Below are 27,573 nucleotides of genomic sequence, written 5' to 3'. Positions count from 1 at the left end.
GCCAGGTCAAACAATCAAATCTAACGAAACCACTTCAAGATAGCCTTTATAAAGTAGTACGTTTGAATAGTAATAGTGCTAAAAAACAAACTTCACAGCCTGAAAGTACAACTAATTTAGTACTTTTTCATATTAATCTACAATCTATTAGACATACATTACTGGAATTGGAACTTTTTTGAATGATTTTCCTTGTCATATTTTTTTCTGTCAATGAACATTGGTTGGTTAACGATGAAATAGATATGTACATTCCCTCAAATTACAAGTTAGCTAGTATTTTTTCTAGGGAAAGTCTATGATCCATGGAGGTGTTGGTATTTATGTACGATTCGATTTTAATAAGGAGTATCAACCGTTAGATATACATCACTTAGGTATTGAAGGAGTATTCGAAGTTACCGGCATTGTATTTAACAGTTTGAAAGTGGTGGTCATATCCATATACCGCATTCCTAATTCAGATTTAAATATGTTTTTGTTACAATGGGAAAAACTTACAAGGTCCATTGATAAGTACAAACAATTTGATGTTGTTTACATCATCTGCATATGCTAACAACTGAGTCACACCATTTAACCCTTAACAGGAAGTATGATTTTTTATTACATAATTGGAAGTGTGTGTCTGACAGACACGGAACGCCGAAACTTTTGTTTCCTTGCAAAGTATTACATAGATTTATTCTTATAATCTGATATTATAAAATTTATTTCAAAATACATACACAACGCAAGTGCTACGTAAGAAAAAATAACTATTATTGAGAAAAACTTTTCTTTTTTTATGAAAATGCAACTTTGTTTGTCTCCTTTCGTGTTTCTCTTGTTTCAGAGTCGTCAAATCAGAGGCAGAGTAACAAAATTTAGAAACGCTTCACTGACATAGCTGATCTAAATATGGGTCTACCCATAGAATCAGTAGAAAATAGGAAAACCATATCCTCATGTCCAGACTTACAAATTGATGTAAGCATAAAAAGAGCTAAAAGTGCCTTTATTTCACACTTATGAGTTGGTCTGTAATTGCTCTTTTGATGCTCTTTGACTTTAATTCTTGTTTTCTCTAATTTGACATTTGTCCACAACAGAATATGATCAATAATGTCGTCATCAAAAATTAGAGACCAAATATCTTCCATTTGAGGATTTTCACCTAAATTTCTAACAATCTTTGTCAAGCTTGGAATTCCTCGTATTATATTTTGACGAGGAACACGTCTAGTCTTTGTTGGTTCTTTAGATTCCCAAGAATATCCTTCCTTACCTTGAAAGAAAGCTGGAACGTCATTCTCTTTATTTGTCCTGCAACTTACAGACGAAATACTAGCTTCGATATTACGACAATCTTCATCATCAGTGGAAGAACCATATGTCACAAGAATGAACATGGAGTCCACATCGGAATCATCATCAGAAAATAGATCTTCCATCTCCTCTTCTAGCCCGTCTTCTTCTTCCATTTCTTCCCACATTTTTGAAACCTTGGCGCAAAAATTGGGTTCACCCACTTTCGCTACATCGCTTAGTTTCCTTTTCCTAGATGTAGAAGGTCCTTCCTCCATTATAACTAAGTTCTAATCATCAACATCAATAATACTTGTGTGCAAGAAAACTCCATTTCTGGAAGTATGTGTCCAAGGGACACGCAAAAAAACTTACGTTATTGGAAGTATGTGCCTCTCAGACACGGTAGGTTACAAAAAAGCTCTTATCAGCTAACACACAAGCACGACCGACAACAATGAATCACACCACCAAACTAAGAAAAAAAAATTATGAAGGTATTGAGGAGCTCGCTTCACAGAAACATACAGGGATGCCAGCACAACGAGAAAAAAAAACATGCGTGTCTGTCAGACACATACTTCCAGTAAAGGGTTAAATTTAGTCCTTCTTTAGTTTCTTTTACCTTCCTAACAGCATATTCTAAGGCAAAATTAAAGAGCAATGGAGATAATGCATCTCCTTGTTTTAACCCATCATGAATTGTAAATTTGTCAGACATATTAATACCCACACGAATTTTACTTTCTGTTTCACTGGTGCATATTTTTATCATACTAACAAGCTTCTTAGGTATTCCAAACTCTACTAATATATTATATAATTTATCTTTTTTGACCGAATCATATGCTTTTTTGAAATCAATGAATAGCTGATGCACATTTTGATTATATTCCCACTTTTTTTTCAAGTGTCTGTCTGATGTCAAAAATTTGATCTGTACTTGATCTGTTACGTTTAAATCCACATTGATAATCACCTATAATTTCATTAGCATATGGGGTTAGTCTTGTTAAAAGAATGTTAGATAATATTTTATATGTTGTTGAGAGTAAAGAAATTCCACGGTAATTATTGCATTCATAGTGGCCGCGGTGGCTCGGTCAGTAACGCGTCTGACTACCATGCTAAAGGTCCCGGGTTCGATCCCCGGCCGGTTCAAATCCGGGAACTTTTCTAACGATGGAAGCGGTCCCGGCGCCCACCCAGCGTCGAATAACATGGGTACCTGGGGGAAACCCTGGGGGGTAAAGGCGGTCAGGGGCGTGATGCTGATCACATCACCCCACTCACGACCGGATCAAGAAAGTGTGGGGCGTTACCCCCACACCCCCTATACGCCTTCATGGCGTGGTGCTATGCACAGGGGAGCACTTTTTACTTTTTTTACATTTTATCACCTTTTTTAAACACAGGAACAATTATGGATTCTTTCCACTGTTGAGGGATTTCTTCTTTATTTCATATTAAACAAATTAATTTATGAATTTGACATAATAATGAATTTCCACCATATTTAATTAACTCAGCTGGTATTAAATCAATGCCAGGTGCTTTGTTATTCTTTAGCTTTTTAATAGCATCTTTAACTTCAGTCAAGTTAGGTTCTGGAACTAAAGGTCCTGCTGTGTGGACTTCATTTACATCTGATTTATCTCCTACATGGACATTTAAAAGGTCATTAAAGTAGTTCTTCCATCTATTTAGAATATCGCTTGGGTCAGCTAGAAAATCACCGTCTTTATCTTTTATCAAGTTTACTTTAGGTTGCCACCCCTTTCTAAACTCATTTACACCTTTATATAAATCTCTGATATTTTTATTTTTGCTGTTTCTTTCAATTTCGTTAATTTTGCTTTTCAAGTAATCTCTTTTTTTACTTCTAAACGTGCGGTTTACTTCTCGCTTTATTCTATTATAATTGTTTAGATTTGTATCATCAGAGTTATTTAACCACCTAAGTCTAGCCTGATTTCTTATTTCTATTAGATTATGACATTCATTATCAAACCATGGCTTACTTTTTCTCGGTTTATGGTATCCTATACTTTCTTTAGCTGCTGATTCTACTGCATTACGTATGTGCTCCCAATTCTTATTTACGTCTGTTTCATTTATATTTTCATCATCATTTAAATCCTGCAAAACATCAAATCTATTTGACAGTTTAATTTGGTAATCTTTCTTAATTCTTTCATCAGTAAACTTTCCTGTATCAAATTTTAGAACTTTTAGATTTTGTTGCTTATGATTTATCACTGAGAGTCTTTCTCTTAATTTAGCAATTACTAAATAATGGATACTGGCACAGTCAGCACCTCTATGTGTACGAACGTCAATTATACTAGTATGCCTTCTCTTATCAATGAGAATATGATCTATCTGATTATGAGTTTTATCATCTGGAGAAGACCAGGTATATTTATGGATATCTTTATGTTTAAAAGTGGTACTTTTCACAATTAAATTCTTTGAGGTTGCAAAAGTAATCAATCTTATACCATTATCACTACTTAATTCATGAAGACTTTCTTTACCAATCGTGGGTTTAAATGTCTCTTCTTTGCCAATCTGTGCATTACAGTCACCTAACAGAATTTTCATATCATACTGAAAAAATTTATCAAAGACCTGTTCTAACTCTGTATAAAAATCATCTTTAGTATTATCATCTTTATCTTCCGTTGGTGCATGTATGTTTATTATTTTAAATTTCGAAACTGCAAAATAAAAGTACTGCTGCTGCTACCTAGCATTGATCCAATGTACTCTACCCTTTCACTTTTGAAGGAACAAAGATAATAGGATTACACTTTTGAACTTCCTTTGTTGAACTTCCTTAACTTTTGTGAACTTCCATTGCTTCAATGTTGCCATTGCCCTTCTCGAGAAATCTCTCTGGAAAATATATCCAAATTGCAAGATGTTTGCAAATATATACCGAAGTTCGAATACAAGTTCATTAGAGTGTGAAATACATTTTCTTCCGTTTGGTCAATTAATTTATTGCCGCATATAAAGGGAAAATTTGAATAAAAGGGATATTGCAATTTATAAAGAAAAATTATTCTTCCTGGTTCTGGTAACTCTGTATTGCTTCTGCTTTGCGTCCATTCATGTATAAAACAAGACATTGACACGTGTTTGTGTAATGTTTGTAATTACACACACAATAAACAAAATTGGAGCAAAGAGCAAGGGGTGACAATAATTCAGCATAAGGGTTTGGACCAGGGATGGACATGGATACAGAAGAAGGACAATTTAGTGACGCCGAAGATCCAAGGTATGTTACTAGTGAACTTGCATTTAATTTTTATAAAATAATTTTGGTAAATTTATTTTAAGACTATTATATGTTCAGATAGGTTAATCGTGATCAAACTTACATTTTAAAATGTGTTTCCAACCACAGTGTAATGTGCTGTGCTGTGCCTTTGCGAGCAATCAAATCAGAAGTCCCTCGACTACAAAGCAAAGCTTTTGATTACTTCCTACCAGGGTGGTCGTTTAATTTTATCGATTCTCAGACACTTTTTGGTAGGAGGGGGTCATACATCAGTTAGCGAAAGCAAGTAGTGTACATTTAAGTCCATGATTGTATCTATTTTCAGACCTCAGGCTACTTACGTTGTGCGGGCTCAAGTTCCGATTGTTTAATTCCGAACTAATCATGCTACATACGCATTTTTGGTAACGATTCCTAGTGTTTTGTGTTTTTTTTCAAAATCTCGGTAAAACTAGCATATGCGGGAAATCGCTCAAACTCGTTCATTTTCTACTTTTTTACATTCGTACTTACCTATTCTGGGTAACATTATCGTATGAGGGAAACGGATTCCTTCAAATTTACAGGAGAAAATACTTACCGAAATCATTTTCTTTAGCGTTGTGGAAGTTCCTGAATGTACATTTGATCCATTTTAATGTGAATGCATGTTGTTTTCTGCGAAAATCTCTGTCCTATTCGGCATTGCGAAACATTGTTTAACAAGGGATTTCGCTTTTTTTTTTTAACGAAATTAGTATTTGTTGTTGACATATGTTCGTTCTTTTCTCGCTTCCTGAACACGCAAAATGGCGGGCAAATCTTGACTAGCGTTGTGTTTCAAACGGCAAAGCAGTGTTTCAACCTTCTTAACAGAAAAATTCCTGCGTAGCCCCGAAAACCATTCCCGCATAGCCCCAAAAACCATTCACGAATAGCCCCAAAAATATTCGGGGTAGTATGACCATCCATGAATAGCCCCAAAAAACCATTCACGATAGCCCCACGCACCATCATTGTAAGTTTAGGTTGGGCAATATAGTGAAGAAACTGTATGTTTTGTAACATCCGGTTCAAGTACATGGATGAAAATGCAAGCAACAGCTTTCATGCATCGGACGGACATTATTATTTAAAAAAAAAATACATATTTAGCAGCCAAATACATTGAAAAATTCGAGGAAACACTTCCACGACCTTCCGAAATTACACAGAAACTTAATTCCGTAAGTACTTTCTTCTGTAAATTTGAAGAAATCCATTTCCCGCATATGACATTTTTACCGAAATGTTCAGTACCAGTTAGATATACCGGAAACACATTTAACTCGTTTATTTTGAAATATAATTCATTTCTACTTACCTCATATGCATAGCAGGACGTTTTTCAACTAGGGATTACTTTTTTTCAATGAAAAAAGCTTTATTTTTAACATTATAAGTATTTATTGGTCGTTGCTAATTGGCGGTCAAATTTTGACTCACGTCGTGCATCGTCAGCTGATATGCAGTGTTTCAAAACTTATGAACTGATAAATGCCGCAGAAACTATTTACAAGAGGTTTTTAAGTGAAACTTGATCCACAAACCATTCACGGAAGGTTAGGTTACGTTCAGTTATGTTAGGCAAACATAGAAAATTGAATTGGAAAAAAAAAACTGCTCGCACGTCATCTTGTAAAACTACCGCGTGGTTGTTACACTATCACTTATTAACCGAAAAATGATTGTTTTTAATCTGCAAACTATTCACGCAAGGTTAGGTTAGGTTCTGTTATGTTTGGCAGACAGAAAATTAAATTGGAAAAGGAAATCCCGCTCACATGTCATCTTGTAAAATTATCGCGTGGTTGCTACACTGGCAGGGGGTTACGTAATCGAACGCACGGAACATTTGAATCACGTAGTCGATGCTAATGGTGACACGAGCTATCGTGCAACGGAGATACATGAATGTCGAAAAATACCATATTTATAGGCCGAATAACTTGCACAATTCGAAAAAAGACTCTTTTCCCAACTTCAGAGAGTCCACATGAACTAAATTCCGTAAGTACTTTCTCGTCTTTTCTCCTGTAAATTTCAAGAAATCTGTTTCCGGTATATCTGATCGTTACCAAATCTTCTAGCAAGAAGACTAATTATCGTAGAAATTTGTCAGGTACTACTTTACTATACCTGAGACACCTGGAAATGATTCCTTTCGCACTTTTTTACATTGCTAACGTACTATTCTGCATTCCGGAACACTTATTTAGGTGAAATAATGGAATTCGTAACGAAAATAATGTATATTTCTTACATTTACAGGTACTTACTGTTCTCGTTTATTTCCACACACAACATGGCGGTAGCTTACCGTTGATCGCAATAGCGAGTCGGAAATAATTGTTTTAAAATTAAAACACTTTAGGAATTTTAAATTGACTTTTTTACTTACTTACGGGGACGAGGTATGCCTACTAGGTTAGGTTAGGCCTGTTAGGTTAGGTTCCATTAGCACTCCTTTCGTTCAATTTAGCATATACGGACAACATCGGCTTGTAGCAGGAACAATATCGCGTATTGTGCTCTCGTAAAAAGCAAATGGCGGGAGCAGAAATAGCACGTTGGGGAGAGATTTTCGTATAAAACCACATGGATTCGCATTAAAATGGACCAAAACTACATTCCGGAACATCAACGACACTCCAGAAAATGAATTCCGTAAGTACTTTCTCCTGTAAATTTGAAGGAATCCGTCTCAGGTATAGTAAAGTGTTACCATTTGTCAATCATTGTCACACGAAATTTGGGTAGTGGTAACAGTTTGATATAGGGAAAACGCATTTCTTCAATTTTACAGCAGAAACTACTTACGGAAATGAGTTTCTGTGGGGTAGTATTGTCTAACATCGTGGAGGTATTTTCTTTCATCGTTGAATCTATTGGACCAGGAATTCATGTATTTTTGATGAGAAATAATTACATATTTCGTATAGCCGGAACACATATCACTCGTTTATTTTGTCGGCCCAAGTTCCTTTTGTTTTATTGCGATTTCATCATGCTACGGATACAATTTTTACATGGTTCGATTTCGTGTAGTTTTAGCAAATACTTAAGGTTTTGTTCAATATATGCTTTCGTGGTTAGGTTATGCAGGTTAGGTTTGGTTCTCTTAGCATTAAAATAAAGTCCCTAAATGCATTCTACTAAGGTTCCGATTTACTTCTAAATTCATTCCCACGCTTATACGATATTTACTGTCGCTTGTCGACGGAGAATATCTTGTCCATGAGAAGTGCGTAAGTTAATTTTCAAGTTGTTTTTTTCAACATAAATAATTCTTTTGGTAAAAATCTGATATTCCTCGGACACCATTAACTTCTTCATTTTGACAATTTTTGACATTTGTACTTATCTATCTGCTTCGCGGAACATTCTTTAACGTGTATTCACGTTTTTTTTGATCGAAGTAATTGCAGTTTTTTTTAAAAAAAGTTTTTTGTAACTGAAGAACATTCGTTTCTGCAAATTGTTTGTGGGGCTATGTGTCAATGGTTCGTGGGGCTATGCAAGAATGGTGTGTGGGGCTACGCATATTTTTTCGAAACCAATTTTTAACTATTGTAACCTATACGTGACCCTACCTAGCCTAACCTTACCGGAAATGGTTCGTGGGGCTATGCATCAATGGTTGAATTTCCGCTATGAAACACTCCCACATCACACAAAACACCTTCCAGATGTTAGACAATGCTACAGGAACTTATTACCGTAAGTAGTTTCTTCTGCAAAAATGAAGAAATCTGTCCGGCGAATATCTGATTAGTACCATTTTTTTTTTTGAGTCCAAACAGTGTTCATTACTTTAAGGAAGGTTCAGATTTCGTGTGACAATGTTTTCCAAAATTCTATGATAATTAGTCTTTGTGCTAGGAGAAATCATAAAACAATCAGAACCATTACCGGCACATAGCCCCAGAAACCATTCACAGTAAGGTTAGGTTAGGTTCAGTAAGGTTAGGCAAACGCAGTGTTTCCAACCTTACCAACCAAAAACAATGCCCGACAGCCCCAAAAACCATTCACGGTAAGGTTAGGTTAGGTTCAGTTGGGTTAGGCAAACATAGTTAAAATATGGGGTTCTAACCGAAAAATACCCCATACAAGATTCACGAATAGCCCAAAAATTATTCTCGTATAGCCCCCCCAAACCACTCACGAAAAGATTCAACGATGAAATAAAACTACTCCACGAACCTGCAAAAAGCTATAGAAACTCATTTCGGTAAGTAGTTTCAGTACTAATTTACTATTCCACAAACAGATTTCTTCATTTTTACACATGAAACTACTTACGGTAATAAGTTCCTGTAGCATTGTCTAACATCTGGAAGGTTTTTTCCTGTCATGTGGGAATGTATCATAGCGGAAATTCATGTTTTTTGTTGAAAATTAATTCTCGATGGACAATAGCCTTTGGTGCGTATACGTTCCTAGATCATCACGCGTTGTGCTCGTGTTTTGTTGATGTTCATTGGGATGCTGTGTTTACAACCTTCTGTGTTTCCAACCAACTGTTTTTTGGGTTATGAAGGTTGGAAACACTGGATAACGAATGAAAATCGACTAAACACAAGCACGACGTGCGCGAATATCTACGAAGGTGTACGCGCGATACTGTGTCATATGCAAGCGAGACAACTTAAATAAAGAAGTACTCGTAATGTGAAAAATTGACATTACTTTCATAAAAAAAACGTGAATACACCTTAAAGAATGTTCCGCGAAGCAAATAGGTAAGTACGAATGTTAAAAGTGACGAAACGAAGAAGTTACAGATGTTTGTGGAATGGTAAATTTTTACCGTAGTTTGTTCTGTAAAAATGAAGAAATCTGTTCGGCAGATACGAAATAGTTACCGAGAAATATATATCTGACGCACAATTGCTGTTCTTCCTCTACATGGACCGGTGTTCCGTACATTTGATTATGTAACTCCCTGTCAGTGTTTCCAACCACGCTGATGTTTTGCAAGAAGTGGAGGTTATTTTTTTTTTTTTTAAGCTGTATCGCATTGTTTTAGGAACAAAATTTTAACTGCTTGCCTAACCTTACCTTGCCGTCAATGGTTTCTGGGGCTATCCGTGAATGATTTTTGGGGCTATTCAGGTATTTTTCGGTTACGAAAGTTCGAAACACTGCATACCCACATGATCCACGACACGTCAAGCTATGCTATGCTATTGTGTCTTACGGAAGCGAAAAAAGGAAGAACAATAAATACTCGTAATGTGAAATATTAAAATTATTTCAGTCAAAAAAGCAAAATCCCACCTTAAAGAATGTTTCGCAATGCATAATAGGTAAGTACAAATGTAAAAAATGACGAAATGAAAGAGTGAAATGTGTTTTCCCCTATATCAAACTGTTACCAGACATTTATAATATTAATGATGATGAAATAATATAAATATGGCAGCGGCAATATACATAATAATAAATAAAACAGGAAATAAACAATACAATACATTCTAGAATATTATATCATTTTTGGGATGGATTTCGAATTCTTCTAGTTTGTAGAAGACCTTTTCTTTTAACCAAAGTTGAAGTACAGTTTTAAATTTTTTTAAGAGAGACACTGTGAGCAGCTTCTGGTAACATGTTGTATAACTTAATTCCTAAATACTTATAACTATTATGTGTTTTACTTAATCTGATTGATGGTGTGTCGAGCTTGTAACAGAATCTTGTATTGTGTCTGTGCACAGTGTGTCCATGTCAAGTGAACCAATGAAAAACACCTGACCGTCTCTGATTTTATTCATACTTAGTTGTTATGAAGTACCACCTAAGGTAGGAAAAATTGCAGATTTGTATCTGTTGTAGTTCTCCAGTTAGAACCCTCTGAAATATGGAAATAAGCACAATTTGCCGCACAGATGCAATCACAAAAAAAAGTCGTAAATAAAGCTAGAATTGATGTAGAAGGTTGGGATGAGAACCAAATTGTTGCTATGGTACTTCATAACAACTAAGTATGAATAGAATCAGAGATGGTCATATTCAAAATTGAGCAAAATTTGGTTCACTTAACATGGAATGACCCGTGTGTCTTACGTTATAATTATGTACATTTTCTTTTGTATACACTAGACTGGTAAATATATATAAGCTTGGTAGTCATTATTTTGAGTTCTTTAAAGAGATTCTTACAGGAAACGGACTGTGCAAAGACCCCAGCACCAGATGAGTTTCCCCATAAGTCAGAAGGCTATGAAAAAATGCATAAAAGGATTGCACCAACAAATCCTTGCTAATGCATGTTCTAAGCTTTTTAAGTAGAAATACCATTGGCGTAGCGTTATAGTACGCCCGGCGTTCCCAGATTTATAATTTCAAAAATGCGTAAATGCTGTAAATATAAAGTAAAACTTGACTAATTTCATATGTGTTTGACCTTCATGGTCAAAGATCCGCTTGCAACACTCTAACAACACTCGTTCTAGCATTTTTTCCAATGCCTTTCCTGGCTGGATGCCGGGCAGGTTCGGCATAAAGGACTTTATATACCTTGCTGTCTATCTGGAGGGAATTACTAATCGGCACTGTTATGTCAGTTGAGTGTACTATAGTTGAATCATCCACCCACCTCCGTGTCAGTGTTTTGCACAGCATGCAAGATGACAGAGGTCCCTGATTCGAATCCCGGGGTGAGCACGGGTGTTCTTTGTGTGTGTCCCTTCATCAAGTTCATCACTCATATTCATATTCGCGATTAACCAAAAGTGGTAGAAAAGGCGAAGTAAAATAAACCAAATCAATCAGTAGTTGGATCACCCACAACAATGACGTCTACTGTTATTCAGAGGCACTTGTGATTCAGGTAGGTTTCTTAATGACTTACTGATATATTTACTTTGCAGTATAAAACAACAACATGAACTACAGGAACCGGCAGAAAAAGCTGACTGTTTTGAAATGTGTATATAAATTAAACAATTAATGTAATGAAATAATCAAAATTGCTACAAGAATAATTGCCATTTACAGTGCTTACATTAATTTTTCTTTGTTTTGGAAATTGTGTCCAATAAATGATAATCCTCCATTATTTACACATTCATGTAGCCTTGCCTTTAAGTTGGAAGTCGCTCTCACGAGCATTTCATTTGGAATTGCCGCTATTTCGTTGTGAATAGCTAACTTTAGATCACCAATTGTGTGAGCTCTTTCATACACTTTTGATTTGAGGTAGTCCCAGATGAAATAATCACACATCATCAGAGCCGGAGGCCACGGAACTTCACCATTTATTGACACTACACATCCAGGAAACATTTCCCAGACCATGCCCTTAGAGATTCTTTTTCAGACTTGACCCTGTCTCTCGAAAAGTTCTGACCCAAAGCAGTATTGTATTCTGACTGGATACATGCCCGTGACGATGGACATGGAACTCCCTTCGAAACCATTGTTGGGTTTGGACGACGGAGTCACCATTTTTAAAATATGCTTCTAACACAAAAGCATGGTGTTGCCCAGTCCACTACTCCATCTTAACTGAAATGGCATTGAGCAATGAAATAGTGGCAATTCCGAATGAGGGCAAGGCTACATGAATGTGTAAGGAATGGTCATCATTTATCGGACACAATTTTCATAAAGAAAAATTAATGTAAGCACTGTAAATGGCAATTATTTTTGTAGCAATTTTGATTATTAAACCTTGCATTACATTAATTGTTTTATTTATATACACATTTCAAAACCATCAGCTTTTTTTTTGCCGGTCCCTGTATAATTACATGCGATGAAGTAAGTTATTAATTTTTACACAATGGCTTTCTAAAACATTACTGATTTTCAAACAAATGCCTGCATGGTTTGCTAAGTTGTTATATTGGCTAGAACACATATGGAACAGGGAACACTATACTTATTACACAATAAGAATCGGTATTTTTTCCACCTGTTCAAGCGGCTCCGGTGCCCACACAGCGTCATGTAAAGGGTACCTGGAGGAAACTGGGAGGGTAAAGGCAGCCAGGGGCATTGTGGGACTAACGCCCCACACTTTCTTGATCTGGTCAGAGTACTAAATTTATTCTTGTGTAAAGGAGTCCATTTTTTGCTTCTCAAATATTTACCACAGAATTTATCTTTTTTTGGTGATATGTATCAAAATTGATCAATTTCCATGATTTGCATAACTCTCAGGATAATTCAGACCTCAGAAGCTGTTCTGTCGGTAAATAGACTAAATTTTGGCATTTTTCAGTTCATTTCACATTATTTCATGATGAAACATGGTAGAAAAATGCACCTCACATCTTTCAGAAACATAAAAAATTAACATTAAAATGTGTTTTTTTTCTTCACATTTTGTGTTTGTCAAAAATGAAACAGGTATTCCCCTAAATATACTTGTAAGTTAAGGTGTACATCCAAATTAGGAATGAAAGACGGAAGACTTAGAAAAATGTTATACATGAAAACAAAAGCTTTGCTTCTCCGTAATTTTGGAAAAGATGTTAGTAATGAAATTAAATTTTGTATGCAACTCCTCAACTTAATCCATTAACTACTTAAAATTACTGTTTTTACAGGTCTTATAAAACGGGTGGTATACCCGTCATAGGCTCACAGATGTTAGAAACCAGTTTAAGAAACCTAAGTATAGACGCAAAACAGGATAATAATAACCAAGAAAATATGGAATATTATGATGAAGATAGTGAGAATGATGGTTTTGATGACTGGGACAATGGTAAGATAGCTAATTTTATTTATTTATTATTAACTGATAGTGTTCTTGTTAGACATGAGCTGTACTTATATCGGTATCGGAAAATATTGGTTGGTATTTACGAATATTGGCTGATATTTTCTGGTATTTTGATCTTTCATGGGTTCTGCCGAAATGCTACACAACGTTTTTACAGAGTCTGATCAAGCTGCCATTGATTGTGCAATAGGGATGTGCGTCCCAATCCCAACATCGGAGATTGACTTCCCCACATTTCAGGATCCCAAACAGTCGGGAATACCGAATGGTCATTTAAAAAAGTCGTTAATTCTCGATGTTTTCTGCATTGTAAATGTCTGGAACTTATCGGAATTTGTTAGTATTTGTACCAGAAATGCAAAAGTAATTGCGAATTTTTCCTGTCCCAAATGTCGGGATTGAAAAAATTTCCCATCCCGACAATCTGTCCCACACACTCCTATTGTGCACCAATATTATGTTGAAAAAATGTATTTTGTGATTACATAACAGGTATTTTAATATTCTGATATATTTTTTTTAATATTTTGAAGCAAAACTGGGGTAAATTGATGCTTATAATTGGAGTGAAATTCCTATTCACATTAATATTTTTAACAGCTTTTAATTCTTAACAATTTTCAAGCAACGGTATTGGTGAAAATCTGTATGAGTATCAGCATCTGTATGTGTTTTGTTTTAAAGTTGTACCAGCTCAGCCTTAGCTCTCCTAGATTAATATGATTATTTGTGTGTGTGTGTCTGGGGGGGAGGGGGAATGCATGAATGAAGTGCTCTGTATGTATGCACACACATGAAGTAATTGTTCCAGTTTAACATAGTAAAACCAAATGGTACACTTGGCCTGAGTATAGGAAAAATAAATGGTACACTTGCCTAATATTCACTCTTATACAGGGAGGTTATTGCAGCATGCCACCGCTTCAGCGTCGGCCGCTTGCCGGCCCAGTCATGCAACAGGTGCCGGCAAATTGCGTTAGCCCGTTACACAAACCGCTTGTTTTGTAATGTTTCCACTTTTCACAATTATAGTTACAATTACAACTTAAATAAGCACGTACCTTGCCGCAAGGATGCTGGAAAAGGTGTCCTCTAAAATACAAATATTTCTGGCACTTTATTTCTGCCCATATCGCTTCTGACAGCAATGACTCATCCAACATAAAGGATTCAATTTTTCATTCTTGTCTTGCCTTCGAATAAACAAAACCGTGACTCTTATTTTGCAGATAACACAAGATTAATCCTTTTGAACACTAGAGTCAGTGGCGTGCCCAAGATTTTCGAGGGGGGAGGTTACGTATACATTATTATGCAAAACGAAAGCGCAGATAAACGAATTATTTAACAGTGTCACTTAATTTTAACGTGTGAATATTTTTGAAGTAAAGTAGCGATCATACACTGTGTGCGTTTTTCTTTCTGAGAGCGCCATTTGAAATAAGCACTTTTCCCCTTTTGCTACTATGGGATAAACTGAATATAAAAGGCTATAACTGCTCAACAACTGCATCTTTTTAAGAAATTTAAATTCTAAATGTAAGAATGAACAAAAAGCAACATTTTATGTAAATTCCGACAATTGTGAGTCCAGGGGGAAACGGGGGCCAAAACCCAAAGTTCTATTTTCCCCGTAATTACGCAAAATTTCTGAACGTCGTAATTTCCATATTTTTTTTTTTTTCAAAGTTGCGGCAGGAGCATTACATATCCTCATAGAGTAGTCTTTTGTTGTGCTTCCCTCAAAATTTGGTCCATCCAGTGTCTATAGAGCCGACGCTAGAAGCGAAATTCCTCAGATGTCGCAAGAGCGTCAGCGGCTTATCGGAGTAGTGGTAAGCCGCGAGAAGCCTCTCGATACTACGCGAATGCGACAGCTGTCGGCTACCAGTTGTTTAGATGTGTTCACTTCGGTTTGCGTTTATCAGTACTCGTGTTGTTCAGTGCTAGTGCTTTATCGTGTGTTAATTGTTATTCATTCATTAGTTATGCCGCCAAACAAATATAGTCTTGAACAAAGAGTTTTTATGTACGATACTTACGTGAAAACGAACTCTTGCAGAAAAGTAGTCAGGCGATTCGCAAGAAAATTTCCTGGCAATCCTGTTCCGGACAGACATACTGTTTACAACCTCGTTAAAAGATTACGAGAGACAGGATCTCTTGAACCTAAGAAACGTGTTTCCAGACGACGTGTTCTTACGGAAGAAAAGCTAGACGAAATTGGTGAACGACTTGAACATACTCCAAAAAAATCCCTCCGTCGGCTTGCTCAGGAAACAGGCATTTCAAAATCCTCAGCACGAAATGCCACTAAATTACTTAGATTAAAACCCTACAAAATTACAGTGGTTCATGAATTGCAACCGCGCGATCACGCGACTAGAGTTCGATTCTGTAACTGGATGCTGGATAATATTGTTGCTGGCAGAGTAAATCCAGAATTAATCATATTTTCAGACGAAGCTTGGTTCGAATTGAATGGCCGAGTTATTTCACAAAACAATCGCTATTGGAGCGCAGAAAAACCTGACCTTGTGCATGAAGTTCCGCTCCATCCTGCAAAAATTGGTGTGTGGTGTGGTTTGAATGCGCACAGAATAATAGGGCCTATTTTTTATGAAGGTACTATCAATGGTGAAAGGTATCGAAGAGACATACTACAACCATTTTTTGAACAATTAACGGACATTGAATGCCAGCAGTCATTTTTTCAGCAGGACTCTGCTACTGCTCACACTGCTTATGAATCACTTAATTTTATTGCCGAGATTTTTGAGGACAGAATTATCAGTACTGAGTTGTGGCCCTCTCGTAGCCCCGATCTTACTCCTTGTGATTATTATTTATGGGGAACATTAAAAAACAAAGTGTATCAGAATAACCCGCGTACAATAGAGGATTTAAAAGAAAATATAAGAAGAGAAATTGCCAGAATCACACCTGAGGAGCTTATGGATGTTCAGAGGAATTTCATACGCAGATGCCGGAAATGTATTGGTGTTGAAGGAGGTCATTTTCAACATCATTTATAACACAGAAGGTTAGTGATCATCATTATTATTAGTTTTAAATATAATTTTACACTTTCGGTTTGCTTTATGCGCCGCGATGCTGTTTCTGTTACGGACTATCTGTTACGCAATTTGGCGGCACCTGATGCATGACAAGGCCGGTAAGCGGCCGACGCTGAAGCGGTGTCTAAGAAAGATTACATGTCAAAAATAAAGTGCCAGAAATATTTGTATTTTAGAGGACACCTTTTCCAGCATCCTTGCGGCAAGGTACGTGCTTATTTAAGTTGTAATTGTAACTATAATTGTGAAAAGTGGAAACATTACAAAACAAGCGGTTTGTGTAACGGGCTATCTGTTACGCAATTTGCCGGCACCTGTTGCATGACTGGGCCGGCAAGCGGCCGACGCTGAAGCGGTTGCATGCTGCAATAACCTCCCTGTATTTATTTAGTTGGTTTCAGGGGAGCAAGGTGAAAATGTGGGTATTTGTAAAGTCCTTGAAAATGTTACAACAATTTGTTCTATTGGGAACCTGAAGATTCAATATAAAGTGTGTGTCACGGGAAGCAGACTGTTTTCAAATGGAGAATTCGATTTGATTTAATTTTGGTGATATAAGTCCAAAATGGAGAATTCAAAGCAGGGAAAGGAGGTAGAGATGGAAGTAGGGTGGCATTGAACTTGCTCGGTCATGCCATTTTCGGCTCGGTTCAAATCGGCTCAGTGTGGCAGCAGTATATGCATTGTCACTTGCAGTCATGCCACCATGGACATTTGAGTATCGTTTGTTCACATATGACAGTTTTTCCTGAAAAGTAGCAAGTCTATTATTGAAACACCACAGTTCTTTCGGTGCCATTTCAATATCAGACGTCATGGATACACTCACCACCTTTCACGAAACTGTTGTATGCTATCAAACGATGCTCAAATATCCACGGTGCCATGACTGCATTGTACTGCTGCCACACCGAGCGGATCCAAGCCAAGCCGAAAATGGCTTGGTCAAGCAAGTTCAATGCCACCCTACTACCTTCTCTACTCCTTCTCCCTGCTTCGAATTCTCCATTTGAAAACTGTCCATTTCCTGTGATGCACCCTGTATAATGCAGAAAAATGTAAAATTGGGGTTCCATTGTTGCATTGTATTTGTTGTCAATTTTCTTGAGCTTTCACACTGAATCGACATGCGATGGGTGACATAATGTTGCTTGCAAGCAAATCCTCAGTAATCAATTGAACCTTTCAAACCAAAGCAACACGACAGCCTTCATATTATAAGGGGGGGATTGGTTTTTGTGTTGGATTGGGGGTTTGCTTATATTATATTACGTTGCTTTAAAGTTGGTTTTACAAAAGGTTAACTTTAAATAACAAAAACCAAAGAGAACCACGCTTTACGCGGCCACACGCAGACCCTATTCCACGTGTGGTGTTCCGTATAGTAACAGATATCCCCTGAGATATCTGTTAAGCAACAGACGAACTTTAGCCTAGCTTTAATAATCGGTAACTAGAGGAGGGCTTAATAGGCTTATGATTCACTAAAATGATAGAAGGTCAGACACCTTTAAACGACATATTTATTCATTGAAAAGAACACCGCTTATGACATAGCTGCCACCAAACATGAGCACTTCACTGTACAAGACACAAAAAAGATATACAAAAGATTTTGTACTTACATATCAGCCGTTTTCACACTAGATCAATCATACCTGGGGGCTTACACACGCTATTTCACTCTTTATCGCCACATCCCGACACATGGACAAATTTGTGGTACACCACACTAAAAAATTACTATTATGTGCTTCCTTGGTGTAACAAAGGCTTTGGGGGGTGATAAATGAATTTTCCTGGCTTTTCTTGGAAGGATGGCTAAGGACAACTTGGATATTCTCTGATATCCTATGGATGCTTCTATGGCGTCAGTCCTGCCGACCATGTGGTCTGGATTTCCACATGGGATGAGGAACACAAAACTCGCTATTTTGCCGAATTTTCACTGGGATCCTTAAATGCACTTGTGGACACAATATCCCACTTGGTCACACACACTTAGGCCTGTGTTTACTGTAACAGGACCTTAGATCCCTTTTCCCTTTATGTATCCTTTGTTGCTGGCACATGTGGCCATTCTCACACTGGATTTTACCAGCAACTTCCAAGCTGACCTGCTCTCAGGTGGGTCTGTAATACAAGTGAGCTTGACTAGCAAGCTCAGAACACAATAGGCCATCTGAAAGTCTCCTCTGTGACGTCACAGCCTTGGCGGCTTCTCATTGGCCAGCTGGAGTCCTTTGAGATCTTTCCTTGTCTTTGGGAGAATTGCCACTTTCTCCCACCAGATGGCAGAGTTATCAATTGCTTAAAAAGCATAAACAAAAGTGTTTTTTCAGCTTTTCTGGCTTAGTTATGCCAGATAATTGCAAATGAGTTTACTTTTAATAAATTAGGCATTATTTTACCTATGGGTGAGTGTTATCTCTGATTTTCAGTAAAGAATAAAAGATTTAGTAAACATGTGATTTGGAGCACATGGTTTTTGTTCTCCAAAATGGCTACTGTTAGCCTAACAATGGTTGGTTCTTTATAAATAAAGCATTTCTACCCCTCCCATGAGTGACAACTGGTTGGTAAACATGACCCATGATCCTAATTGGGGGTGGGGGGTATAAGTTTCTGGGAAAATAGCTCTCACAAGCTTTCCCTGATGCCAACCTAATGGCCCTTGTACTTAGGTTGCCCTGTGGTTATTTGTGTGTGGGCATGTATGCCCAATGCTGATTGGTCATAATATGTTGCTTGTGTTGCTTAGACTGGGCTCTTTTCTCAATACCATGCATAAAATCACTTTGGTCTGTTGTTCGCTCATGGAGCATGTCTGTGTCACTTGTCACTTCAGAAGTCTGAAATCTCGCTTAGACCTGTAGGAGGCCATTTACACTACTCTAACTGCTGATTCATCCTGTATTTTTAAGATCTTGGTGATTCATGATCACATAATTTTAGATATTGATGGAAGGAGTCATTGACCCTCTGTCTTCTCGCTAATCCACCCACATTAGTTGGGCTAAACAATTTATATGTACTTTTTTCACATCTCCACTCTGAGATTTCACTAATGTCATAATGTGTATTAACTAATGTAATTTAATTAATTACTGGCATATGCTTTGATTTCCAGAGTATTCTGAATATTCTCATTTAGAAGGAGAGGATAACAGCAAAAATACAAATAGTCCAAATTCACAGGTGCCTAGTAACAGAGTAGCTACTTATCAACCTTCAGACAAACTATTCAAGAAATACCTAAATAAAATTAATGTGGATAAATATGAAGGTCCTGTTTTAACTGATGCTGCTCAAAACATGATGCTTGAGAAAAATAAAAGAATTGAATCAGGAAGGTAAGGAAAATTGACATGTTTTAACTAAAGAGATTGAATTGTGTTTATTTTTTGTCATGTGCCAATGTGTTTATGCTAGTGTCTCTCACATTAGACACGATTTTTTGTTCGTTCCTTTCTTGATATTTTGTGAAAATCACAAGTGTGTCATCTGGTGGAGGTGTTGAAATGTGTGAAACTGATCTCTTTCTTCATCTGACCTCCGTGGTGAAGTGGTTAGCACATCACACAATGAACATCATTAACAATTTTCTAAAACTTTGTTCTGGCAAGAATATGTCCACATTTGGAGGCAGGTTATTATATGAGTGAGGAAGCCTGTAGAAAAGAGACCGCTGTAGAAGGGAGAGCCTTGTGGTGGGATTGTGAAATAGCTTAAAGTTGCGGGTTGGCCTTGTGGGGATGCGTAGATGAAATTTGTTGAGCAGAAATTCGGATTTAATTTTACCATTCATGATTTTGTGCAAAAATTTCATGTCTGCTAATTTGCGACGAGTGTGTTGTGGTTGGCTATTCAAGACAGACATAATGTCTGAGTTGTCTAGTTGCCTCAGAGAAGGCATTCTGTGACGAGCCATGGCAAGGAAAAACTTGAGGACAGAATGAATCCGGGAGAGATTTGTTTTTGAAGCCATGGTCCAGATAGGAGAGCATTATTCAAGAATAGGGGATATAAGGGATATGTAAAATATGCTGATGGATGATTGGTTTTGGATTTCAGTTAATCTGTACAGAATACCGAGAAGCCACATTGCTCTTTTAGTAGTGTTCGTAATGTGCTTATTAAAGTTTAGTTTTTCGTCGATGATAACTCCAAGGTCTTTTTGTGAGGAAACTTTTGTGATTGTTTTCAAGATAATAAGCAGAATCGAGTTTGTTGTTTTTTAGGGAAATGGTGAGGCAGGAGCATTTCTTAGGATTCAAGTGAAGTTTCCACTGGCGACACCACACAAGTAGTTCTGTAAGAGCTTGCTGTAAGATTGATGCATCGTGTTCTGATGAGATTTCTGTGAAGAGTTTACAGTCATCGGCAAACAGAAGTATATTTATAGGGAGAGAGGACAGTCTGTCGGGGAGATCATCCATGTAAAGAAGAAACAAAAGTGGGCCTAAGACGCTCCCTTGGGGAACTCCAGACAAAACAGGAAGGAAGCTGGAAGAGGTGCGAGGAAGGATAACACGCTGCTCTCGTGCACTCAGATAGTCTTGTAGTAAGGATAGAAATTTCCCATGGATGTTAAATCTGGATTGTAATTTATGAAGAAGGAGATCATGATTTATTTTATCGAAGGCTTTTGAAATGTCCAAATATATAACGTCAAGCTGGGAATTATTTGAGATAGACTGAGTAGCATGTGATAGTAATACTGATAGATTGGTCAAGCAAGAGCTGCCTGGAAGGAAACCATGCTGAGCAGTATTTATAAGGGGAGATGTAAACTTTAGCAACCTGTCTTTCATTATTTTCTCACAGACAATGGAGAGAGGTGACAAAAGAGAGATCAGTCTATACGAATTTGTGGAATTTTTGTCTCCAGATTTGTAGATAGGTACAATATTGGCACGTTTGAACAAGTCCGGAAACACGCCTGTAGAAAAACACTTGTTAAGTAAGAGGAACAGAGGGTGCGCCAAGGAGTTGGCAGTTTTACGAAGAAAAATTGTTGGGATTCCATCTGGGGCTAAGGACCGGTGCAATGGCAAAGAGGAGAGGAGAGATTTTACTTCTTAAGGGGAGGTTTTAATCCAATAGAGGGTGTGTGAACTGACAGACTTGACTATAGGAAGAGGTTCAGAAATTGTCTCTGAGGAGAAATTTTCATGAAAAAATACATTAAAAACATGCGCTCTCTCATCTCCTACAGTGGTGGTAGAATTATGCACAATTTCCATCGGCACATGCGTGTTCTGCATTCTTGAATTAACTAACAAAAATAACTTCTTTGGATCAGTCATACACATAATCAATATACTTATTTTTGAATAGGTTTTTTGAGTGCCTCCGAATATCACAGAATGTTTTATAAGTGTGTACTGTTTCTTGTTTTTCAAAATAAGAATTAGTTTTCACTATCAAACCAAACCGGGTATTTAACAGAGCGTACTTTCTTGGTTTGAACAAAGTCATTTATTGGAGCATGCAGAACTTCCACAAACATCTCCACGGCGTCGTTGATCTCTTCCTGTTCCAGCAGAAACCAGGGTTAGGCACCTAATGCTCGGTGAATGTCATTCCAGGGGGCTTTTTGCCACAGGCGGCGCGGTCCGTTCTGTGGTTGGAAGTTTTTGACCTTCTCAGCATATGGGAGGTACACAGCAACTTCGAGAGAGGCATGATCTGAGGGTAGCAAGTTCCTTTGTGGAGCTATCTCCATTTCACACAGTGTTGCCAGCACATAGTCCAAATTACTTTCGCCTCGTGTTTTGTGCATGTTATGTTGTTTCAACCCAATGCCATGTATGAAAGTGTCAATAAACCATTTGTCATTTGAGCAATTTGCACTTCCGGTGGTTGGATTTTCCCAGTCAATTGAAAGATTGAAGTCACCACACAACAGGACATTTCCACACTTCATGGCTGCCAACACCAAATCCCTGCAAGCTTCAAGGATATGCAAGGAAGAGTTTTTGTGCGGGCGGTAGTAGGCACGAAGAAGAAGTTTCTTACCTTTCTGAATATTAAGTTCCACCCAAATTATTTCACAGGCTCGACTCAGATCAAATCATGACACCACCCCCACGTTGATTTAGAGGGTCATTTTTAAAAATATTAAAGTGCTTGGCGAATGGAAGTTCACCGTCACTCACAGTATCATTCAGCCAGGCCTTGGTAAAAACTAAACAGTCATATTGTATTAATTCACTGAGGTTTATAGCACAATGAGAGAGCTTGTTCTTTATGCTTTGTATATTCTGATACTGAGAAAGTTTCATTTTGATTTGAGGGACTTGGGTTCAGGTGGATGTCACCGCACATGAGCACGAGTCACAGCAGGTGAAAGTGCCGGACGACAGTTTGCTTACCTTGTGGTTGCTTCCCTTTGGTTGGTGACCGCGACATGGCTGCGGAGAGTCCAGGTACACATCCATCTGCAGGAAATAAAAAGCTCCTATTTCTCAGGTTCCATCCATCAAACCTAGAGTCAATACTCAACACTGACACACTAGGAAGCTGTTCTCCACAAATACGACGTAGAATCACACAAATATAACAAAACACCAGAACAATGACACCATTTGCAGAGAGGAGAAACATGCTCCGAGTATGATCCGCCATCTTGATGTGAAGCAAGTTTCGTAAAATCACACACAGTGCACAAGTAGTAAACTAAGTTGTCAGACAGTTAAAAGAGTGTCACTCTCTCTGGTGGAGTGGGTAGCACTTAATGCTATGATGCCAGGCGTTCCGGATACGAATTCTGTCCTGGGTGTTCTTTGTGAGTGACCCTTCATCAATTCCATCACTCATCCTCATTGTCGTGTTTAGCCATTAGCATTGTTAAAGAAGGCTCTCGTAACAGTATAAATAACTATGCAATACATTGTAATAAATGGCTGACTATCATGTCACTGCATATTTTAAAATTCGGATAGCAACAGTGAAACAAATTATAATGGTGTGTTTATTATTCTGATTTATTATACATGTGATGCAGAAAACACACAAACATTAAAAAACACATACTGTACTTGTTATTTTAAGAAAGGAAATGAAATTATCCATAAGCGAACTCGAAATATTAAAAATACACATTCATCCATTTCCTTGCGAAGCTGAGAGATCGGGAGAAGTGTGGCGGGCAGCTCTAGAGGAGATGCCGACATTTTCGACCAGAATCGTCCCGCTTAAGTTTACCCTCGAAAGTATTTTGCTTCGCTTGGAATCATTTGGAGGTTTCGAATGTGCAACACTGTATCAAGATTACGTTGCAGACTAATCCGTTAAAGTCAATGGATTTCGTGAGCATTGTTTGCAATCTGAAACCTCCGAGCTTGAGTTTTTCCTTCCTTCGTGACTACAGGTGCCCTGGACAGGGCTGCAAATGGAGTGAGGAACAGACCTTGAACCAAGACCATCTTAATTTCGTACCTTGTGAAAGAGAGTAGTTATTCGTTACTTGTCATGCTATTTTTTTGTGCAATTGCAGTGCGTAGATCTTATTATTTGTGGGGAACCTTAAGAAATAGAGCCTACCGAAATAACCCTCATAGTATCGTCGAACTAAAAGACAATATAAGGGCAGAACTTGGAAGACTTACGGAAGAAGAACTTTTGCATGTGAATCAAAATTTCATCAAATGATGCCAGGAATGTGTGAATGTAGGTGGACATCACTTTGAACAACTCTTATAACACAGGTATAGTGCTCGTTTTGCAATATCAATATAAATATCTGCATGCTAAAGATATGTCTATAAAAATAAGTGGGACATTATTGGTCGAAAATGACGATTTCTCCGCTAGGACTGCCCGCCACATTTCTCCTGATCTCTCGGCCTTGCAAGGAACTGGATGCACTGTATATATTTTTAGCACTTAATTTGCAACTTCATGTGCGAGGTACAAATTTTCAGGTCCCTACTGACCGGGTGCCCTGTATTTTTCTACCCCTGGGCTGACCTGATACCTGCCAGTTATTTTACTGAATTTTGGTCTTTCGTGTGATCTGCAAAATATGTCACACATTGCTTTCACGGAGTCTAATTATCGTGAAAATTATTCAAACCATTTAATTTGCACCGATATTGTGTGATAAACCTTTTTTTGTGATTACATAACAGGTATTTTCATATTCTGATTCAATTCTTGAATATTTTGAAGCAAAGCTCTTGTAAATTGGTGCTTACATTTGGAGTTGAATATTCATCCAATAATATTAATCAGCATTTTGAACAACTTTTTATTGTTGAAACATCGGTATTGGTGGGAGTCGGTAAAAGTGTCAGCATTCGTATGTGTTTAGTCCCGATACCAATACCGATTCTTGGAAAATGTAACATTTCAAGCAGTTCAGAATAGTTATTAATTTTAATTTGAAAGTATTCCAATGGAACTATCCTATCACTTTAAAATATTTTTACCTGGGGTCCTGGTTTGAATCCCAGCTTGCTCATGGTTGTTCTTTGTTAGTGTCTGTTCATCAATTTCATCACTCACCCCCATCTTCACGATTGGCCAAAAGTGGCAGAAAAGCAAAGTGAAAGAAACCTGATTTGGCAAGCCAGAAATGTTATTGCTAAAAAATGAAAATTATTCATTTTGTATAATTCACAGGATATGTAAGCTCTGTGAAAATGCTGCACGGCATTTTTGCAAACTCTGCAAAACTCCCAGACTCCAGAAAAGTATTAGCAGGTATTGGTGGTTAATTTCAAGCAATACATCGGTATTGGCCAGCTCCAATTTTAATTATTTTTTGCTGTGTGACTATGCCTGCTGTTACACAGGCAAGGAAAATATGGGATAATTTGTAATGTGAAAAATTGCATTGATAAGAATTTCAAACAACTTTATTTCTTTAAACAGAATCCGGACGAAAGATAAGCATGATAGGGCCACAGCAGAGCTGGTGATGGACCCTCGGACCAGAATGATTCTCTTCAAGCTTCTAAATCGCAATGCGATTACAGAAGTTAATGGGTGTATTTCCACAGGCAAGGAGGCTAATGTATACCATGCTACTTCCAAAACAGGAGAAGATCTGGCTATAAAAATATACAAGACCTCCATTTTAATCTTCAAAGATAGAGATAAATATGTTTCTGGTGAATTTAGGTATGTTGTTTTTATCGTTAGTTTAGTTAATGTAGTTCATGATTTGGTTTCATATTTTTAACTATTTTTGGAATCTCCAGATGAGGATATTATTAATAAGATCTTTTGGATTTGTTTAGTGGCTAAAGTTCTTTCATTTAGGTACTCGACATTTGAATGTTCTGCACATAGACCTTTCCCAAGAGCTAGAAATTTTGGCTTCTTTCAAAGACATGCTGTATTGTTATTTTAATTGCTTGTCTTGTGTCTTATGTGTTTGTGCACTGAATGCAATTTCACAGCTTCACCTTCTGTAAATGTCATAGTAATTTTAATACTAGATGTCTTTTAATTTATGCTTCATAAGGATATTAGCTTTTATCAATGACATAATTATTTTAGTTATGAGATGTTTATATTAACAAGGTATTGATTTTTGTTCCGTATTTTAATTGTTCTTGGTAAGGAGTTCTTTTACACCGCAAACGTAAATTAGTTATATTTTACCCAATGAACTTTATCCCTGTATTAGGAGAAGGTTGCAAATAGCCTCAGTGCTGATACATCCATTATAATTTTTTGTAATCAGTTTATCATGTAACATTGTTGCTAATTACCTTATGTAACTGACATTAGATTTCATTGTCTCTTTAGATGTTAAGAAATGTATATTTGTAGTACATCAAGAAGTTCAGCATAATTAAAGAAAGTTAGCCCCTAAAGATACAAAACCGTTTTTATTAATATACGTTGCTTGTGAGGCTTTTTGAGGATTTAAAGCTTTAGAAAGAATGTTTTTGACATAGATTTGCTTTTTATGCATATGAAACATTTTATTTGTTTGAAACGTCCCAAAAATAATATTGCTATTAATAGAAACTATCATTTCATGTGTGTCCTCATAGCCTGGACAATGTCCAGTGGACATCCTTTTTCTTATCTCTCTTCTGTGATCTGGTATTTCTACTTCTGTTGTTTTATTCCTCTTTTGCATTAAATTGAAGAATTTGGGAAGTGTCTTCAGCTGCTAACACAATTATAACTATAACATGCATTATTAATTGCCAAAGAACTCATTAATGAATTTCTTTAACATAAAAATTGTATATTTTCCAGATTTCGCAATGGTTACAGCAGACACAATCCGAGGAAAATGGTCCGTACCTGGGCAGAGAAAGAAATGAGAAACCTGGTTAGAATACATGCATCGGGGCTTCCTGTCCCGGAGCCTATTTTGTTGAGGGGCCATGTTTTGTTAATGGGTTTCTTGGGCAAAAATGGGTGGCCTGCCCCAAAACTGAAGGTAGGTTTGCATTACATAATATAAATGTTCCGCTTGATACTATCCTTATTGTTTAGTTAGATAGAGAAATATTTGCTTTATGCCTATTTTACATCACTTTTCTGCCATGTCTGGCTAATTGCCACAATGAGGATAAAGGGTTGTTAGATGAAACTGGTGGAGGAGGCTACTACTTGAATCCAGAACCTCTGGATTTCAAGGTTATGAGTAGAGCCCGGATTTCCATGCACAAACAAACAGCAAGATATGCATGCAAATATGCACGAAAAATATAAAAAAATATCCACTAAGATATGCATAAACAATATACAATTAATTTTTCCCCAAACATCGTACCTTAAAAAAAATATCAAAAATATGTTCTAAGATATGCATAAACAATATACGATTATATTTTTTCCAAACATCTTACCTTAATGATCTCTGTTGCAATGAACTATGAACGTCTTCCTTAGGTTTTCTTCTGTAAACCCTCTGCGTTTATCAGTGAGAAATGTTTTGTAGATCGGGAAGTTCCTCTCTACACAGCAGAAGTCACTGGTGCATGTGAGAAACACCAAACTTCCTCCTGTGTTAGGTCCTCTTCCAAGTCCACATTTTCACCATTCAGTACATTTACAATGTCACAGATTGTTCTGTACCTGGAATTTTTTGTCTAATACTTGGCGAAGTTTTCCTGACGCTATTTTGGCAACACCGTGAGTTTCGCTGGACAAAGTTTGCGATACTTCGCCCAACAAGGACAGTGAATGCT

The 27,573-nt window shown here is 37.2% G+C and overlaps 1 protein-coding gene across 1 annotated transcript in view; it reads left to right on the top strand.

Moving 5' to 3' along the window:
* Window positions 1-4,385: 4,385 nt before the first annotated feature.
* Window positions 4,386-27,573, top strand: part of RIOK1 (RIO kinase 1) — a 37,069-nt gene continuing 13,881 nt past the window's right edge. Inside the window, exons 1-5 of the mRNA XM_083120211.1 lie at window positions 4,386-4,573; window positions 13,153-13,313; window positions 19,539-19,761; window positions 25,289-25,537; window positions 26,633-26,819. Of these exons, the coding sequence (XP_082976337.1) occupies window positions 4,524-4,573; window positions 13,153-13,313; window positions 19,539-19,761; window positions 25,289-25,537; window positions 26,633-26,819 (870 nt within the window). The 5' untranslated portion in view covers window positions 4,386-4,523. The remainder of the gene's footprint in view (window positions 4,574-13,152; window positions 13,314-19,538; window positions 19,762-25,288; window positions 25,538-26,632; window positions 26,820-27,573) is intronic.

The sequence above is a fragment of the Lepisma saccharinum genome, chromosome 1 (genome assembly GCF_977018435.1).
Source record: "Lepisma saccharinum chromosome 1, izLepSacc3.1, whole genome shotgun sequence".
Classification (NCBI taxonomy): domain Eukaryota; kingdom Metazoa; phylum Arthropoda; class Insecta; order Zygentoma; family Lepismatidae; genus Lepisma; species Lepisma saccharinum.
This window is presented reverse-complemented; position numbering and strand designations above follow the sequence as displayed.